The 20,680-nt window shown below is 51.5% G+C and overlaps 1 protein-coding gene across 1 annotated transcript in view; it reads right to left on the bottom strand.

Moving 5' to 3' along the window:
- Nucleotides 1–6,834: 6,834 nt before the first annotated feature.
- The window catches only part of BTBD2 (BTB domain containing 2), a gene marked incomplete at its 5' end in the record, with an annotated part of 14,487 nt that continues 641 nt past the window's right edge, over nt 6,835–20,680 (bottom strand). The window contains 8 exons of the mRNA XM_079770976.1: nt 6,835–7,897; nt 8,930–9,076; nt 9,501–9,588; nt 9,855–10,047; nt 12,034–12,231; nt 12,520–12,625; nt 13,538–13,694; nt 14,797–14,916. Coding sequence (XP_079627102.1) covers nt 7,736–7,897; nt 8,930–9,076; nt 9,501–9,588; nt 9,855–10,047; nt 12,034–12,231; nt 12,520–12,625; nt 13,538–13,694; nt 14,797–14,916 — 1,171 coding nt within the window. The 3' untranslated portion in view covers nt 6,835–7,735. The remainder of the gene's footprint in view (nt 7,898–8,929; nt 9,077–9,500; nt 9,589–9,854; nt 10,048–12,033; nt 12,232–12,519; nt 12,626–13,537; nt 13,695–14,796; nt 14,917–20,680) is intronic.

Raw genomic sequence — 20,680 nt, 5'->3', positions numbered from 1 at the left:
GTTCTGAGTATAGTGTTGGTCTTTCTGAGAGGCTTTGCTGAGACGAGCAGCAGTTCAAATGCCCGAATCCCCAGGAAGGGACGGCCTAGGAGGTGGTGTCAAAAGAGGATTTGGGTAGCCAAGGAAGAACGGATGGTCAGAAACAAAGGAACAGAACTAAAGTGAGTGTAGGAGCTGGATTTGGTTGTGTTCATGGTGGGTAGGCAAAAAACCCCTCCGCTACTGAATGACAAGAAAGGGAGAGATCACAAAGTGCAGAATAGCAGGTGACCTCGCCAATTATGCACACACAGAATAAAGCATTGAATGGCTTGTTTTCTAGGAGAAACAAGGTACTTGTTATATCAGGATGGTAAGTTGTTTGTTTTTTTTAATTTATTTTTATTGATTTCAGAGAGGAAGGGAGAGGGAGAGATAGAAACATCAGTGATGAGAGAGAATCATTGATTGGCTGCCTCCTGCACACCCTCCACTGAGGATGAGCCCGCAACCCCTGCATGTGTCCTGATGGGAGATCAAACTGTGAATTCCTGGTTCATAGGTCGAAGCTCAGCCACTGAGCCATGCCGGTCAGGCAGAATGATAAGTCTTGAGTGCACCTAAGCACTGAGCGAGCGGAAAGAGGCTGAGTGCAGATAGGACAACTGGATGGCTGTGGACTGAAGGTGTCTTCCCACATTCATAGGTTGGCACCCAGTGCTCCAGCGGGGTAGCGTTATGAGGTGGGGCCTTTGGGAGGTGATGAGGGTCAGATGAGGTCCAAGGGTGGGACCTCCACAGCAGGATTGGTATCCTTGTCAGGAGAGGAGGAGGCCAGGCTCGCGCTCTCCACCATGTGAGGAGGCAGCGGGGAGGCAGCCAGGAGGAGCACCCTCACCAGGAACAGCCCTGCTGGCACCTTGATCTCAGGCTTCAGCCTCTTCCACTGTGAGGAACGTCTGTGCATTGAGCTGCTCAGGGCCACCCCAGCAGACTCAGATAGTAGCCAGCAAAGCAATGATAAAAGTCAACATTCTTGGAAAAGTTTAATGGGATTTCCAGGTTTTGAAGACAATGGCAGACTCTTAACTGACCGGCCCAGCATTTTCTCCTCAAATAACAGAACCACCAGAAGATAGACCAAGTGTGCTCAACACCCTGTTCCCACTTCCCCTGTGGGATCTTGGCCTCCTGCCCACTCCTGCCCCTCTACAGGTCTCGTGGGGGATACAGGCAGGAGGGCTGGTCAGAGGCAAAGGGGGGATTTAGGGAATCCAGAATGTGGTCCTCCCACCTGCAGGTGGGAAACCCGCCTCCCAAGGTGGGAACCGCAAAGCCCAGGAGAACAGCCAGACGCCCCCGATAGCACTTGGCGGTGTGAAAAACATCTTGGATTAGAAATTCATAAACTAATGGCAGAAATGGGCAAGAAAAAAACGGGAAACAGTGGCTTGAACTCAGAAAGGAAATCTGAGAAATTATTTTAGAAACAAAGAATAAAACGCAAGGTGCCAAGACTCTGAGGAAGGGCTTTGGAGGAAGAACGAGCCTGAAGGGAGGCCCACGAAGGGTGAGCATCAGGAAGGTGGCGGTGATGGCAAACAAGGCAGGATATGTCAAGCTAGTCTTCGAAGGAAATCAGAAACGTTCCATGTACCAGTAGGCAGAGAAAAGGCCTGCATCTCCAGGGTGAAGGCGCACCTGGGGACATTAGAAAACCGTCATGTACATGACATAGCCTAGTAAAATGATTCTGTTTTAAAGATGATCATCCTCGGGACCTACAGGTAAGAAGACAAAACAGTTTACCAAGTCAAGAGAATTTGTCATCAGACTTTTCAAAACACACATGAAGCAAGGTGACTGGACTTTAAAGACATTCCCGAGGAGAGCTGAGTTGTCAGCATTGTTCCCGTCAAAGTGAGGTATCCCTTGGTCTGGCTGCTTCTAAGAATTTGTTCTTTGTTTGTTATTTGATGATGGTGTGTGGTTTTCTTCGTATACATCCTGCTGTACATTGCTCAGCTTCTTAGATCTTTCAGTTAATATCTTTCATCAGTTTTGGAAACTTTCCTGCTTTTTATGTCTTCCAGGTTTTTTGTTTGTTTTTTTGGGTTTGTTTGTTTTTTGGCCCATTTTCTCTTTCCCCCCAATACTTAGATACCTATATGTAGGACTATTTTACATGATCCAAAAGGTTTCTGATATTCTGTTCTGTTTTTTTATTTTTTGGATTATTTTACTATCTTTGGCTATACAGAGAGTCACTAAGTTAACAATGGGTGGATTTATGATTTTTCAGCTTTATGATGGTGCAAAAGTGATACTCATGCAAGTACTTTGAATTTTTATCTTTTTCTGGGCTAGCGATATGCGGTATGATCCTCTCCAAAGTGCAGGTTATATGTGTTGTGAGCATATTTTTGGTGAGCCAGGTTAAGATGTGATGTTTGGAATGCATTTTGACTTAAAATATTTTCAACTTATGATGGGTTTATTGGGCTGCAATCCCATCATAATAAGTCAAAGAGCATCTGTTATTTCTCTTTTGTGTGTTTTATCTGCTCTTCATCTATCCATTAAATTCTTTTTAGATATTTTTAGTATTAGTTTCCATTTCTCCCTTTGTAGTTTCTACTTCTTGGTTGAAATCCATCTTTTCACCTTTCTGCCCCATTTTCCTCTAACAGATTTATAGCAGTAACTTTATTGTCCTTGCCATCTCATTATAACAGTCAGGTCTTCTGTATGTCCATTTCTGTTGGCAATTTCCCCCTCTTGTTTATGTGTAATGTTTCCTTTGTGTGTGTGGTGAGACCACTTAGTGGCTGTCAAGACACAACACAGTATTACTAACTTTGGTCACCACACTGTGCATTAGATCCCCATGACTTCCTCTTGTAACTGGAAGTGTGCCCTTTGACCAACATCTCCCTAGTCCCTCACCCTCAGGGACCACCATTCTACTCTCTGGTTTTATGATTTCAACTTTGGTTTTTTAAATTTATTTTTTAAATATTTATTTTTATTTTAGAGACAGAGGAAGGTTGAGGGATGGAGAGATAGAAACATCAATCTGCTGCCTTTTGTACGCCCCCTACTAGGAATTGAGCCCACAACCCTGGCATGTGTCCTTTACCGGAATCGAACCAGCAACCTCCTGGTGTACAGGAGGACACCCAACCAACTGATCCACTCCAGCCAGGGCTCAATTTTGTATTTTTTGAGGACCTTACACAGTTTTCCATAGTGGTTGTCTATATATTATTTCTGTAGTGAATGTGTCCTTTTTCTAGTGTTTATTTTATTGTAATTATTATTTTTAATCCTCACCCGAAGATATGTGGTTGTTTTTTTTTTTTTTTTTAATTTTAGAGAGAGAGGAAGGGGGAGAGAGAAACATCAAACTCGCCTCTCCCTCCCCCTCTCCCTCCTTCTCCTCTCCCTCTCCCTTTTTCTTTCTAAATATATCCTTGGGTGAAGATTTTAAAAAATTCACTCTGGCCAGTTTGCACAGTGGTTAGAGCATCGGCCTGCAGATCCAAAGGTCGAGGGTTTGATTCCTGGGCAAGAGCACATACCTTAGTTGCAGGTTTGATTCCCAGTCCCAGTCAGGGCACATGTGGGAGGCAACCAGTCGATGTATCTCACATCAATGTTTCTCTCTCTCTCTCTCTCTCTTCCTCCCCCATCCCTCCCTTTCACTCTCTCTAAAAATCAATGTGGGGAAAAATCTTTTGGTGAGGATTAAAAAAAAATTTTAAGCATTTTAATTTACTTATTGGTTATAAAACCCAGCAAAAAAACAAACAAACAAACACTGTCCTTTCCTCCCTGACCTCAGAAAAACCACCACCAATTTCTTTCTAGGGCACTGATGGCCTTAGCCCTCCCTTGTCAGCATCCAGATATCCCTGTTCGATCTCTGTAAGTTAATGTTACAGTTCCAGCTGCAGGAAATGCCCCACCATTTTTTTCACTACATTACACTTGGCAAAGCAACTACCAGCACTACACAAGGTAGGAAATGAGTCAGGAAGAACATAATGGCTCGACTGGAAAGCTAACTAACCATATATCCTGGGTCTGCCAATTGAGTGAGTATATTAAGGAAATGTAAAATTCAAGGAGGAATTCTTTTTTCATCTCTAAGTTACCAGCATGTTTATACTGGAAATAAATAATAGAGGAAGGTGAAAACAGCCACATAAATGAAAACTCCCTAGAACTAAAAGCAAGCTAAACAAAAGGCAAGCTATAGTGGGCCAAATCACTTACTCCATTTGTGGGTTTTTTTGTGGCTGTAAGCAATCTCCAAACTGAGAAGTTCATAAATTAGGGAACAGTTTCAATGTACTAAGGAGCAATTTGCATAAGAATAGTATTTTTAAAATATTTTCTAAGAGTTGTGTGTGCTTTGTTGTTAGAATTTGGTGCCAACAATCAAGAAATAACCAAACAAATAAGCCACAAATATTTTCTTTTTACTATACCCACGTCCAAAAATTACAAAATTTCTTTAGCACAGTTTTCTCTGCCAGTTCTCATGTGAATCAGTAAAACAGGGTAAAATATAATTGTAATATTACACAAGATAATTCATTTTCTTTAAATAACATAATCTGTTCCCAAGTATTTCTATCCAAAATGTGTAGGTGCAAGAGGATGAACCTCAGCCGTTAAAATTGTGATCTCTGGGAACTCCTGAATGATTGATTTGGTGCCATGAGGAGTAGAGAACAGACCAAGTAGGATGATAATACTGGGTAGAACTCCGTGTTCAGTAAGAACCTTTACAGCTTCAATTGCAGTATTTCTAGTGCCTCTTCTCATTATGCTAGACCCCACAATTTCCCTTCTCAAATCTAACTCCTTCCCACTTGTACCCTGTTGGAGTGGTCACCCGGTGTTCTTATATGGCAGCTGATTCAGTCCCCCTTCCACCACAAGGCTGATCAAAAGATCCCAGAAAACATGAAGTCCCTTCTGCCGGCTGCTTGTCCTAGATCTGCAGCTCCAAGATCCGCTCATTCATGGGAGCAGCTTAAGCTGAACGGTAGGTTGGCCATCCCTTAGGAGGGAGTTGCTGTCTGATGAGTCATAGTTGCCACTGCCACTGCTGCTCTGAGGGTTGAGGCTGGCGCAGCCCCAGGCCTGAGAGCCCCCCTCCACTGGTAAGCTAGAATGGGTGTGACTGGTGAGGAGAGTCAGCTTGGTCTTGGGGGCGCTAGCTTTCTCCCCCCCCCCCCCCCCACCCCCCACATGATCCAGGATCAGGTCGCCAGGTCATGTAGAGGTAGAATTTACTTGTTGGTTGTGACAAGGCATGGAGTCCAGAACTGTAATTCCGTGGCCATATACCGGACCCCAGGCTGTCCCTGTAACTATCAATTGGGTTGAAGTCTTGATTGATTTTGGAACATTCTTTGCTGTCATATCTCGTACAGCCTGTGTGGTGTTCCCCCACCCCCATCTGGGACTCCACTGACAGGTGCTAGGCTCTTGTGTGCCACATCTGTGCTTTGCTCTGTTTTTCATTCTTTTTGTTGTTTCACCTTGGGTATTTTTCTTTTTTATTAATCCTCACCTGAGGATATTTTTCCATTGATTTTTAGAGAGAGTGGAAGGGAGGGCGAGAGAAACAGAGAGAGAAACATCGATATGAGAGAGACACATCGATTGGTTGTCTTCTGCATGTGCCCCAACCATAGCCGGGGATTGAGCCTGCAACCAAGGTAGGTGCCCTTGACCAAAATCAAACCTGGGACCCTTCAGTCCACGGGCAGACGCTCTATCCACTGTGCGCACTCCAGTCAGGGCTAACCCTGTCTTCTGTCGCTCCTAGCCACTGGGTTCTTCATCACAGATACTGCGTTTTTCAGTTCTAAAATGTCAAACAGATATTCTAACTGTTCAAATTCTCCATTATTGCATCTATTTTGTTCATGTCCTCCAGTCTTGAATGTATACGTTCTCTGATAACTCCAATTTCTTAAATACGTGAGTCTGTTTCTGTTTCCTATTTTTTCTCTTGCTTTGTAGTTCTCATCATGCTCTATAATTTTTTTTATTTTTTAATATATTTTTTATTGATTTCAGAGAGGAAGGGAGAGGGAGAGAGAGATAGAAACATCAATGATGAGAGAGAATCATTGATCGGTTGCCTCCTGCACGCCCCCGACTGGGGAGCGAGCCCGAAACCCAGGCATGTGCCCTTGACCGGAATCGAACCCAGTACCCTTCAATCTGCAGGCTGATGCTCTATCCACTGAGCCAAACCAGCTAGGGCCATGCTCTGTAGTTTTTATTTGGATGCTGAACATTGTTGTAACAGCTAGGAGACAGGCGGAGGCTGCCAGGTCAGGTTACCTGACCCTGCACAGGTGCGGCCTGGGGACAAAGCTGAGTACTTCCGGTGCCTGCCACACGCCAGGTCCGGAAGGCAGAGCCCGTATGATCCCTGCACTGCTCACTGAAGCTGGGTCCCTGCTGACATTGGGAAAGTGCCAGGAGGCCCCAAGGTGCCCACCTGGGCTCAGTTGCACAGTGTGGCCTTCCCTGCTGGTGTCCATGGCCATGTTGCTCACCCGCCTCAGGCTCCCCCCATGCTGTACAGCAGCGGCAGCGTGAGGCCCCAGAGGTTTCATGAAGAGGACAGAATTCACAGGGAAGCTCCCCAACCTACCGAGTCCCCCATGTGCTATGGATGCCTCCAGATGGGGGAGGCAGCGATTTCAGGTGTAGGTGGAGGTCTCAGGCTCCCCTCTTACAGTGGGGGAAACAGCCACAGAGAGGACATGCCAGGGCTCAGAGCTTCCGGGGTCCTTCCGAGAGGAAGAAACACAACAGGTCAAAGCAGGTGTTTCTTTTCCTTTATTTAAAAAAATCATTTGGGGGCGGGAGGGTGTGAGGAGGGCACACCTTTCATGGCTTCGGGAGAACAGTTTCCAGAAGGAATCACAGGCAGAAGGAAATACATGGGGAGAACCTAGGAGCAAAGGGAGGGGCTGCGCCCTCCAGCACCTCTGGGCAGAGCGCTTGCTTGGGGGCTGGACGGGGTGGGGAGACAGTATGTACAGGTGGGCAAATGGGCAGTGCCCCCTGGGCCCCATCGCCAATGGGGGACGTGACCACGTGGCTGGCCCACATCATTGCCCCTCCCAAGCAGACCTGCTGAGGCCTGTGCCCTCGGCTGCAGGGCTGGGAGGAGCCTGGCAGGAAAACTAACCTGCAGGACCTTGAGGGGTGCAAAACCCCCAGGGTCCTATCCCCTGGGGCTCAGGCCTTCATCCTGAGGCCCGAGCTCAGGGTGGCCTGAGCACCCCCAGTGAACAGACCAGAATGAAAGGAACAGAAGATCCCAATCAAACGCACTAGAGGCACTCCCACACATTCCTCCTACCAGGTAAATCAAGGGGATCAAGATGCATTGCCATGTGCAGTTACACAAACAAAATGACGGCCTACATGGTCCTACCGCCAGGCAGCCCAGAGCTGCAGGGGTGGTGAGTGGGACGCCACACCCAGGGGCTCCCCTCACCCCCAGTCCTGAGGGATGTCTCACAGCCCTGCCTGCCTGGCCACCTCCTGGCTCCTCTGAACAGGCAGCCATGCTCACCACCACAGAGACGCCCAGAAACATGGCCAGGGGTAGACACGGTGTGGGGAGTCTGCGGGGCTGGTGTGGGACGGGGTGGTCCACTTGTCTCGGGTGGCTTCGAGCTGCTGGCCTCACGACCACGTGGGGGTCAGGCCACTAGGTGTAGAAGATCACCTCGGGGATCTGGCCGTCCTCCACGGATGTGCCATTGTTGTTCCCGGCCGCGTAGCAGAAGGTGAAGCATGTCTTGGCCCCCGTTGTTGGCGACTCGTGGGTCACCTTGCGCAGGCCTTTGGTGCCGTAGTGGGAGTCCGGGCCCTGTGGGGTTGGGGCCATATTGCGATCAGGACACGCCCTCCCCACGACTGGGGCAGCAACTGAGCAGAGGGCAGGAGAGCCCCACAGACGTGTCTGTGCTGGGGGACCTCAGGGTGGCAGATCCTCCAACCTACAACAGATGGCCACCCCTCTGAGCCCCACACCATCGGAGATGAATGGTGCATTGTGGGTCAGGGTTCAAAGTCAGGGTCCTGGAGAGGGGTCAGGGATCAGAGTTGGGGTCAGGGTCCTGGACAAGATTCAGGTTTCAAGGTTGAGGTTAGTGTAGAACAGTGATGGCGAACCTATGACACGCGTGTCAGCACTGACACGCGTAGCCATTTCTGATGAGGCGGCCGCATACCGAGGATGAAACATTTGCAAAATAATGTTTTTTCCTCAAAGTGACACACTACCCGAGTTATGCTCAGTTATTTGGCGAAGTTTGATACACCAAGCTCAAAAGGTTGCCCATCACTGGTGTAGAAGGTCCTGGTGGGATCCAGGGTAGGGTTTAGGGGTGAAAATTAAGGTCAATGTGGGGCAGAATTGTGGTCCTGGATAGAGTTTGGGGATCAGAGTAAGGGTCAGATGTTGAGGTCAGGGTCTTGGATAGGGTTCAGGGGTCAGATTGGGGGGTCAATATCAGGTTCAGGGTCCTGGATAGGACAAAATGGGGCAGTGAGATTTCATTATGCTACTCAAAACGGCACACCACAATTTAAAATGAATGAATTATTTCTGGAATTTTCCACTTAATACTTTTGGACCATGGACAACTAAAACCACAGATAAGGTGGGACTATTGTACTACCAAACTAGAGTTCTATGCCTTTCAAAAATTAAACACAGAAGACAGATGAAGTAAAAAGAAAATGAAGAGTGTTCAGGGATCAGAGTTGGGGTCAGATGTTTGGTGAGGTCCTGGGTAGAGTGTAGGGATCGGAGTTGGGTTTCTATGTAGTGTTTAGCCATTAGCGTTTACTTCAGGGTCAGGGTTGGGGTCAGGGTCAGGGTCAGGGTCAGGCGCACCTTGAGCGTGGCGCAGGCTGTGTAGTTGACGTTGGGCAGCACCTCCACCGGCTCCTTGAACATGACTCGGAAAGTGCTGGCGGAGCCATCGCAGCTGAAGCCCGTGTCGTTCTGGCCCAGCACCGTGTTGCTGTCTGTGTGGATGATCTGCAAGGGCAGAAGCCAGACACCGCTCACCCTGGGCCTCCATCCCTCTGCCTCCACCCATGGGACCCCACAGAGGGGGAGGGAGGCTAGACACCACCCCAGGCCTGGCAGCACAAGGTCCACCAGCCTTTGACCCCTAGGAGGCCCATGGGGTTGAGGGCATAGTCCCCTCTGAGGGAATGACTCCAGGACATTCCCTCCATATGGGGTGTGACATGGCACCGACCCTAGCAGGGGAGAGATGGGGATCTGAAGGGGGGTCCTGAGAAGGGTGGGGCACAATGGGAAAGGTGGGGCTGGGGGTGGGACAAGGGGCAGGGGCAGGGCCTGGTCTGGGGTGGGATCAGGTGGGACCTGATCTAGGGTGGGGCCTGACCTGGGGATGGGGCCTAGATCTGGAGGTGGGGTTAGGGCGAGTGGGTACCTGGATGTTCACTTGATAATCTGTGGGCCCGTGGATGGAGCCATATAGTCCAAAGCCAACCACAAAGATGCGCTTGTTGACCGAGAACCTGAGGGACAGGAACGGATGCTAAACCAGGATGCCCCTGCAACCAGCCAGAGCACACAGGCACAGGAGCCCCACAAGCTTCCTCCTCGGGCGCTGGGGTCCGAAGACCTCCCATGGTGGGGCTGACTCCTCGGCAGGAAACACCCCCAGGACCCCCAGCAGCTACGCTCTGCCTGCACCTCACCCCTGGCAGCCCAGCTCCCTCACCCCATCCCCAGCAACCCTACCCAACATCCTGTCCCCGTGCCGACCCATCCCCACACCCACCTGATGCGGTCACTTGTGCCACTGTAGCCCCAGCGGCTCTCCACCTGCTGGAAGCGGTTGATGCTACACTCCTTCCCACGGAGGCAGCAGCGTGGCCGGTCGATGAAGTCCACACGGGGCTTGGGGTTAACGGTGAAGTGCAGGAAGAGGCTGACCACCTCGCGGTCCACAAGGATGCCTGACTGTGCAGGCCCTGCAGGCACAGGGGCAGGTGGGTCGGGCTGGGGTGGGTCTGGCTTGAGGTTGAGGAAGGACAAGGTGCGGAAGGCTGGGGTGAACCCCCAGCACACAGACACCTGGAATGCATGGGCATCTCAAGCCCACAGCTCCTCTCAGAAGTGACATTGGATTTTCTGCAAAATGTTAGGGGTCCAGGCAGCCCTGAGATAGGACTGTTCTGCTCTGGCACTTGGAGAGGGGTCAACGCAGACCTGGGGTTGATGCTTTGATTAGCTGGCTTATTGGGCATAATGGCCCCAGGTCTTCCTGCCTGCACCAGGGCCACCCCTCGGGTCCACCCCTAGTTGACAGAAGAGGTGGCACCCTGCCTGTCCACACGCAGAGCCATCAGTAGCTAACTGTGGTCTGGGGCAGCGGTCACCAACCTTTCGGACCTCACGGACCAACAGTGGTTGGTGGACCATGATTGGCGACCGCTGGTCTGGGGGATCCTGGCCAGGCAGTGCTGACACCAACAGGGAGGTGACGGGACCTGCCTAAGACAGGCTGGGAGCCGGGAGGGGAGAATCCAGACAGCAGCTATGGAGGCCACATGCATAATAAGGACAGGCAGGGCTGGGGCAGAAACCAGGGCCTGGGACCCTTACACATGCCCTGATCATCGCTATTCCACCTCAGAAGGCAGGACTGAGGCCTCAAGCTCTATAAGAGTGACTTATTTTCTAACTCGGAATCCATTTCTGCAGAAGGTTGGCCACAGCATCATCCCTCACAGCTCCCACAGCCCAACACATCAACAGAGACCACAACGGGCACAGCACACCTATGGGTCCATGAATAAGGACGATACAAGACTGAATGCAGAATGTTCACCACTGGTTTTTAATCTCCGCATAGAAAATGCAGAAAGAAAAATACATCCGACCTCAGCCTCCATCCATGCAGCTAGGGGGATTCAAACGTCTACTTTCTTGTATTTTCCAGTGGAACATAAGCCGGGAATTCTCTAAAACACAGAGTGACAAAGGGCCGAAGCCCTGTGGGGCCCACCACAGAAAGACTTCCCAGCGCTTTCACGCTGGGGCGGGGGGCGAGGGGATGACACTTCCGGGAGGTGGGCCCTGTCACAGGGCCTGAGACCCAGGGGCTTGGCAGCCAGGTAGGTGGGGGATCTTGAGGAGAGTGGCTTTAGGGGTGAAAGCCAGTCTGTAGAGGGAGGGCCCAGCAAGGGCCCATAGGTGTCTTGGTACAGGACAGTCCAATGCTGCACCAGGGGTCTCTCAGGGGACACCAGGCGAGGTATGAAGACATCTGTGGTGGTTATGAATGGGGGTGCTCCTGGCTTCAAGTGGATGGGGGCCAATATGCACTGGCCACAGGCCTGCATCACAGAGCCCCACCCAGAACCTTCTAGGCCTGTTGGCTCCAAGGCTAAGGCTGGCACCAGCTAGGAGACTGACATTACAGGGAGGCCCAGTCCTGGGGGATGGGGTTCCAAGTCAGCTGCTCAAATGGCCCCAAGATGTGGGCATCCACATGGGGTAGGAGGCACAGTCAGGGCCACCCCCACATCAGCCCAGACCCCAGGCCCTGCAGCAGGATGACCACAACCCTGGCCATTTCCCACCCCTTCGCAGACTTGTCAAGGACACTGAAGCTGGAGCCCCGCCCCAGGATGTGAGCCCAAGACAGGGACCCTCAGGGGCTGGTACTCATACACGTGTGGACACAGGAGACACAGAGGGAAGGAAACATCGAGATGTGGGGTGGCTGGATGACATCTGTGGGTCGTGCTGTGTTTATACATCTGTGAACAGTCCAAGCTTCCCATCAACATGAAGAGAGTCATTAGCACAGAGGGGCACACTGTGTTCCTGGCGGGGTTCTGGGGCCAACATGTGGCTGGCGCCAGACCCGGTGGGACATGCAACTGAGTCACATTCAGGGTCCTGGGAGGTCACGCTCCTCTGGAGCAGCTCCCGCTCCCCCTGAGCGTTACCTGCGGCAAACTCCTCGATGGTCATCAGTGGGAAGCGGATGAGGGCCAGCGCCTTGCCCAGGACCTTCCGCTTATTCTCAGGTGTCACCTGCAGCTGCTGACGCTGACACTCCGCCTCAGACCAGCGGACAACAGCGCTGAACAGGCGCACCTCACGGATGCCCAGCGTGTCCCGCTCCAGGACGGCCACCAGGGTGTCTGCGGGGGACAGGGGGGGCCAAATCAACGTGGATGCCGTGGTCTCAGCCAGGGAGGGTTGTTGACACACCGTGCAGCCTCTGCTTATGCTGGTGACTGAGCGTTCACCGGCTCGTGGCCACGCCCACCCGCCATCCGGTCACTGACAGCAGCAGAGTGGGGTGGACCAGGAAGAAGCCCTCTGGCCCGCGCCACCTGGGCCTCTGCAGGAGGAGTGTGCCCGCCCTGCCTCCAGAGGGTGGGGCCCAGGAGATAAGGTGACCCTCCCAGGTGCCCCACAGGCCTTACCCAGGTCAATATCCGTGAAGCCCTCTGCGGTGATGGCGTCAGCCGTGTTCTTGTCGATGTTCTCCAGGCACAGGCTGGCAAGCTGTGGTTCGTCGAACAGCCGGGCCTACGAGGGACAGCACATCAACATCCAGCCCCGACACAGGATCCAAGACAGATTTCCTGGTTCAAGACTGGTCACAAATTTCAAGTCTTAGGGCCTGGGTGCCCGCAATGTCAACCCCAGAGGCCGGGAGGTTTTTTCCAAGTTTACAGACTTATGTAACCACTGCCTGGGTGGAGGGTCCAGTGAAAGAAGGACCCTGCTGGACCTGTAGTGGTTCAGGGATGGGGGCAGAGGCAGCAGACAGGCTGACCCCAAGGGAGGTAGGCCCCTGGGGAGAGGACCACACAGAAGCGCTGTGCCCCTGCCCGTCTGAGATTGTTCCACCAGGAACGGTACAGGGCAGGGGGCCAGGCAGGTGAGAAGATTCTGACAACTTCTGCCCAGGAAGCTAACCCCTAACCGACCGGTTCTCTGCCGGGGCCTGGTGAAGACACTCCACATGGCCACACATCTCAGCAGATGCCTGGGAGTGGCCCCACACCACAGTTCTGACCCTGGCAGTTCAGAGCGACTCACTGAGTAGCTGGTCAGGGCCCGGGCCCAGGTGCAACCTCAGCAAGGGATTTGCAAATCTAATTTGTCTGTGTCTCACCACAGAAAGGGCACCCCTCTCCTGTGCCCAGGCCTCCTGGTCCCCTACAGCCCCATCAGAGCCAGCTGACCACACAGAGCCCAAAAGGGACCTCAAAAAGACATGAACGCCTCCCCTCTCCTGAGCCCCTGAAAAAAGGGCAAAGCCAGTGGGAAACCTGCAGCTGAATGAAAGTGGGAGCCCTGCCTGCCAAGGCCATAGAAACTCACCTCGAAATCTCAGGAGGCCCCCAAGGCAAAGGGATGGGGCCTCTCCCAGGGCATCAGAAACTCGGAAATCCCACCCACCCACCCACCTGTGCCCTAGCCAGGCTCCTGCACCTGCGTCAGCAGCATGAAGGCGTTGTCCGCCCGAAGGTTCTTCTTCAGGAACTCCACGCAGTGGGCCTCCAGGGCAGGCACTGCGTACTTCTTGGCGGTGTACAGTGTGGTCATGACCGTCTCGGGCCCAATCTGAACCTCATCCGAGTAGAGGAACCTGGGGTGGGATGTGGGTGGCCATAAGGCAGGGCCCTAGGGACCTTGGTGCCGTCAGCCCCCCTGCAAGAGCCTCCACCAGCCTCCAGCCCGCTGGGCTAGCCCCGAGGGACCTTCCAGAACCAGCATCTGTTGCCCTCCAACCTGGAGACATGACCCAGCAAAGGCCATTACCAGTGAAAAGCTAAACCATCCACACGCCAACACGGGAACACATCTGTACCGCATCCTGCTCCTTTCCCACACGGGGGCACCAGGGCTGAAGGCCAGCACGGGTTTGGCGGGGACACAGGGACATCTCCACGTCACCCAACCTGCACGGCTGGCCTGACAGCAAAGCTCAAGGAGGTCTGGGCAAATCAGACTCTTGTGGACACTAGGACCACCCGCCATTGGCCCAACTAAATGTAGGTCAGAAGTTAGTGTCGACAAAAATAAAATGGTGAGGCCATGGAGACATCAGAGTCCTGTACATGGCAGATGTGGGTGCAAAATGGAGTCTAAACACAGCCTAGCAGCTGGGGTCCAGGGCGTAGAGAGACCTGCACCCCAGGAGGCAGGGAGGCTCTCAGTACCCCATGGCACCCAGGATGGCCTCCCTCAGAGTGGCCCCGCCCCAATGTCAGCAGTGTAGAGGGACAGACCCCAGGACAAGTGAGCCCCTCACACACCCACAGTGATAGTGTCGATCCTCAGGAGGCCACTGAGCAGTATTTATCCCAACCCAGAGACAGAGACAGGTGGAGAGACAGGACAGTTAACCTCAGGCAGGGTTGGCAAACTGCAACCTGTCACTGTTTTTGGTTTTTATTTTTTATGGATATCTCTCTCTATTTTTATAAATATACTTTTACTGATTTCAGAGAGGAAGGGAGGGAGAGAGGAAGAGAAAGAGAGAGAGAGAGAGACATCAGGGATGAGAGAGAATCATTAATCGGCTACCATCCTGCATGACACCTACTGGGGATCGAGCCCTGACTGGAAATCGAACCCGTGACCTCTTGTTTCCTGGGTCGATGCTCAACAGCTGAACCACACCAGCCATTTTAAACCATCAGGCTGTCCATTCCGCCCCTCAGATGAGAAGCATCGGAAAGTCTTACTTGAGTAGCGCCAGGAAGGCAGCCGGCTCCACGTCGGGCAGTTCAATCTCGGTGGACGTAGTAGCCATGCCCCCATTGAACATGGCATCAAAGACAGCGCTGCCCACGGCCAGCACGAACCTAGAGTGAAGAGCAGACCCGGTTACCCTCCGTGTGGCCCCCCAACCCTGTCACCCAGGCCTGGGGCTGTGGGAAGGAGGGGTGGGATGTGTACGGCAAGTGTCCCCTCTCCAGGAGGTGCTGTCTCCAGTTCTGCAAGGCTCCCGTGTCAGACCCCTCCCCAGGCTCTCCACTGCGGCCAATGCTGGTTCTGAGCAGCCACCCCACTCAGAAGCCTCAAAGTCAGCAGACCTCACAGAGCCAGCCCCACAGCGCACCTCCGGCCTCTGCCAAACCCGGCCTTAGGCTAAACGGGGGTGGGATGCTGGACCCCACACCAACAGACACCATGCCCAGAGCATCCTGGTGGCAGATGCTCCCAGAAGAAAGGCACTGCAGAGCAAGAGGGCATTCGATGGACCAGTAGCGACAGGAGGTGAAATCCTGTCCCCCGTGGCCGATGGCTTAATGCCCTCTGCCGGCCCCTCCTCCATGCATCCATTCACTCGGTCGCCCACTCATTCAGGTATGCCCGCACGCACTCTCTCACTCGCTTACTTGCTTGCTTTACACACACCTCCCCTGTGCCCGGGCTTTGGGCACCAGGGCCCCGCCTTCCTGGAAGAAGGCAGACACAGGCCAAGGGCGCAGACAGCCTGATAGTGAACTAGAAAGGGGAAGGACGCAGGGCTGCGAGGGGAGTGAGGCTCAGGAAAGGCCTGGCAGGGACATCTGAGCTCACTGAGCTGGTGGGCAGGGCGTCAAGGTCGAGGTCAAGGGAATGGCAGGAGCACACGGAGGCAGCGGCTGTGAGGAGACCTGTACGTTCTGCTGAGAGGGACTCACCCACTCCAGCCTACCGGCCTGGGTCTCCTTCAGCTGTGAGGACCCAGCCTTCCCTCCAGCCAGCTGTGAACCCTCCTACTGACCCACCCATGGGGGCAGAGGGTAAGGGTGTGTGACCAACTGAGGACAGTGCCACCCACTCTGTGCTGCCCATCCTCCGTCCCCAGGTCCCGGCCCATGACAGCCTCTCCCCAGGAAGCAGAGACCGCTCTGGAGCCACAGCTGGCGGCCTGCTCACTGCAGAGCACCTGTCTCCAGCTCTGCAAGGCTCCTGTGTCAGACCCTCCCCAGGATCTCCACTGCGGCCAATGCTGGCTCTGAGCAGCCAGCCCCGTCAGAAGCGTCCCAAGTCAGCAGATATCACAGAGCCAGCCCCACAGCGCACCTCCCGGCCTCTGCTCGGTGCTGGGTCGCCTTCCCATAGCACCCGGCCTAACCCTGACTTAGACCAAACTCGGGGGGGATGCTGTTCTCTTCCCCTCTGTCTCTGTCTCAAGCTCACGTCACTTGAGATGGGACAAACAGATGGCAGGAGCCTCCTGATAGGATACACCGAGGACACGCATCACTGCTTAACATCCAAAGACACAAAGGGGATGAAACAGAAAGATGGAAAAGACGTGTCCTGTGAACCGAAACCGTGAGAGCTGGTGGGGCTGCCTTAACATCAGATAAAAAGGACATGAAGACGAGGAACATTTCACGTGAACGGGGCAGCCCACCAGGAACAGGTAACAATGGTAAACGTACACACCGAGTAACAGAGTCCCAAACACACAGCAGAGACAGTGCTCAAAGGAGAGAGACACCTGGCCGGCCTGGCTCAGCGGCTGAGTGTCAATCCATGAACCAGGAGGTCGCGGTTCGATTCCCAGTCAGGGCACATGCCCGGGGTGCGGGCAGGAGGCAGCCAATCAATAATTATCTCTCCCTCTCCCTTCTTCTCTGAAATCAATAAAAATAGTTTTTAAAATAGTTTTTAAAAGAAGGAATCAATTAAAAAAAAAACTGGGAGCAGGAATTAAGGAAATTAAGAATGGGAAAATGAAGAAAACCAAAATTGTTGTTCTTTAAAGAGAAATCAATTACTAAAACTTGAGCTACACTTGCCAAGAAAGAAAAGTGACACAAGTTACCAAAATCAGAAAGGAAAGAGGGATAATCATTGCAGACCCAGAAGAAAAGAATTTTAAAACAACTTCATGGCAACTATTTCCTGGAAAGACACAACTGCAGACTGACTCATGAAGAAAGATAAAATGTTCCATCAAAGAGAAGCCCATGCCCTAGCTGGTCTGGCTCCGTGGATAGAGCATCGGCCTGCGGACTGAAGGGTCCCGGGCTCGATTCCAGTCAAGGGCACATGCCTGGGTTGCAGCTTGATCCCCAGTAGGGGGCATGCAGAAGGCAGCCTATCAATGATTCTCTCTCATCATTGATGTTTCTCTCTCTCCTTCTCCCTCTCTGAAATCAATAAAAATATATTTAAAAACAAAACAAACAAACAAAACACAACAAAGAGAAGCCCAGCTCAGATGGCCCCACGGGGTTCTAGCAAGGATTTTGGAAATACCACCTCCCCACACACACGCTGCTCTGGAAACTCATCCGCAGGCACCACAGAGCCCTCGGCACGGCGGGGGCTGGCGATGGTGTGGCTACTTGGAAAGGCGGTTTCTTACAAGGTCAAAGGTAAGAGTTAGCCTGTGATGCGTCCTGTCCACCCCTGGGCATTTGCCTAAGAGAAAAGGAACTGTATCTCCACACAGATCTGGGCACGCGTGTTCACGGCAGCGTTGTTCCGGACAGTGAAACCCATCACTGGACAAATGATGGTCCGACCACACCGTGGCATTCAGCAGGAGAAAGTAATTCTACTTCAGCAAGAAAAAGAAATGAATTACTGAGACACACAATGGCCCGGACGAATCTCAACAACATTACGCTAACATAGCAAAACGAGAGAAACAGAAAGCAGAGGGATCGCAGCTGCCTGGGGTTTGGGATGGGAGCGGGGACTTTTGGGGTGACAGGTGCTCTCAAGCTGGGCTGTGACAGTTGACAATCATACAAACTTTCTACACAGTCATCTGATCAAATAAGCCCAAACCAGCAAAGCACTTGGTAGCACCCCACACCCACAATCCTGAAAACTGAGGAAACAAAGAATGGAAAGAAGGCTCCGGACCTTGTTAATGAGAATTTGTGGGAAACCAATCTTGAGGCTCTCTCCCATGTAACTGAAAATCACCGAGACTGCTTGCTGTCACCCCTGGGAGGGAGCAACACCCTGGGGGTCAGAAGTGCAGTAAGAACCGAAAAACGTAAGAGGCAGAAATATGGAAGAGTGAGAAACGATTTGCCCATAAAAATGACTCTTTAATTTAAGACTCTAAGCCTGCACTGCCATATGGTTTCTACTGGCCACACAAGACTATTTAAGGCTAAATTAAAATTAAAGTAAATAAAAGGTTCCATTCATGGATTGCGACAGCCACATTTCAAGCGCTCAGGAGCCACCTGTGACTAGCCCTGGAGAGCACAGATCTAGAATATTCCCATTGGCTCGGAAAAATCTACTGCACAGGGCCAGACCACAGTTCGCCAAACAATTAAGAACACTAAGAGTTTGGAAAGAGGAGCTCCAGTGGCGCAATCGGTTAGCGCGCGGTACTTATAAGAGTTTGGAAAGAAATCATTCAAATCACATAAAAATAAATATGCCCTAAAATCTATAGCATCCCAGCAATAATCAGGTAGAAAAATATAATAGAGAAAAAATTATTCATAACAGAGAAATAAAAACAAAACACCTAAGCAAAAACTCAGCAATTTAAATGTGCAAGAGCTATACAATGATGAAAATGACAAAAAAAATTTTTAAATATAGTACTTTTTAAAATATATACTTTTATTGATTTCAGAGAGGGAGAGAATCATTGACTGACTGCCTCCTGCAGGCCCCCCACTGAGGATGGAGCCTGCAACCTGGGCATGTGCCCTTGACCAGAATCAAACCCGGGACCCTTCAGTCCACAGGCTGATGCTCTATCCACTGAGCCAAACCAGACAGCACACGACAAAATTTTTGTAAGGACCCCTGAATAAATAGAGAAAGATATCATTCCCCCAGATATACTCCATAGTTTAACTATTAGTTCTCCCCAACCCAGACCAATTCCCCAGTAAATTGCTTTAGCACTTGACGATTCTCAAGATCATTAAGGAACAACTAGACCAAAGGCCAGCAAATTCAGCCCTCCACTTGCTTTTGTAAATAGTTTTATTGGAACACAGCCATGTTCATTCATTTATGTGTAACTCTTTTTGTGTTGTGAAGGCAGAATTAAGCAACTGGAATGGAGACCATGCATCCCACCAAAAATATCTACTATCTGGTTCTTTACATGTTTGCTGCTGCTGTGCCAGAAGGTGCATTGCACAGGGAAGAGACGTTTTTCTGTTAGCATCATGCTTCAATGGCTGTTGGCTGAAGGGATGAACAGGTGGGTGACTGATTCTGGAGGAGTCCATACATAAGACTAGCTGGAAAAGTCGTGACACAAAATAAAATTGGGAAGAACTTCCTCAGCAATTCTCAAAACACACCTGGAGCCACTGTCATAAAAAAGGTGTCCCTGGACTAAAAACCCAGAAGATCAATGCCACGAAAGAACCCCCAGACACATTCTAAACTCCTTGGCGTGGCCCTCGCCGGTTTGGCTCAGTGGATAGAGTGTCAGACTGCGGACTGAAGGGTCCCGGGTTGGATTCCGGTCAAGGGCACATGCCCAGGTTGCAGGCTCTGTCTCCAATGGGGGGCGTGCAGGAGGCAGCCAATCAATAATTTCCTCTTATCATTGATGTTTCCATCTCTCTCTTCCTCTCTGAAATAAATAAAAAACGTATTATAAATAAATAAATAAACTCCTTGGCGTGGCTACATTTGCCATCCGGTTAATTTTGTGGAACCGCCAGATTAGTATGTCCACGAATGTGCTACCCTGAAGACATTCACTATTTCCTCAGAGCGAGTCCTGAGAGAGAATGACACATTTTACTCTGGCAGGTAGGGCCTACACCAGTGACGGGCAACCTTTTGAGCTTGGTGTGTCAAACTTCACCAAAAAACTGAGCATAACTCGGGTAGTGTGTCACTTTGAGGAAAAAACATTATTTAGCAAATGTTTCATCCTCAGGAGCAGCAAATGTTTCATCCTCGGCGGCCGCGTGTCATCAGAAATGGCTACGCGTGTCAGTGCTGACACGCGTGTCATAGGTTCGCCATCACTGGCCAGCATGTATTTATTGAGCACCTACTGTATGCCAAGCATTCTCCTAGGCACTTGGGATGCAGAACAGGAGGAGAGAGGCAAAGCCTTGCTCACAGAAAGCCAAGGACAACATAGTATAGACTTCAAGCTTTGGGAAGTTGGAAGGAAAAAGAGCTGAGAAAAAAAGCACAACATGGGTGAGGGCTACAAAGCTGAGCAGAGCAGGAGACGGGACAGGAGCTATCCAGGGCCGGGCCAGCCCCTTCTGCTATGACAAATGCCAACCACCGTACCAGGACCCCAGGCCCCACTGCACCCTGCACCCAGAGTTCAGGGGCCAATCTGAGCCCCAGCCACGACACCCCGAGCTGGGACCTGGGAGCTGGTGGGCCAGACCACACCTTAAAATTAGTCCCTCCCTTACTGCTTTTTATTTTTTTATTATTTGAAACATACTTTTTATTGATTTCAGAGAGGAAGAGGGAGAGAAAAATATCAATGATGAGAGACTCATAGATCAGTTGGCTGCCTCCTGCATATCTCACACTGGGTATCGAGCCACAACCTGGGCATGTGCCCTGACTGGGAATCGAATCGTGACCTCCTGGTTCATAGGTCGACACTCAGCCACTGAGCCACACAGGCCCTTACTGCTTCTTCAAGTT

The sequence above is a fragment of the Cnephaeus nilssonii genome, assembly GCF_951640355.1.
Source record: "Cnephaeus nilssonii genome assembly, chromosome: 5".
Classification (NCBI taxonomy): Eukaryota; Metazoa; Chordata; class Mammalia; order Chiroptera; family Vespertilionidae; genus Cnephaeus; species Cnephaeus nilssonii.
The sequence above is the reverse complement of the archived record's forward strand: the minus strand, read 5'-3'. Positions and strand labels throughout refer to the sequence as shown.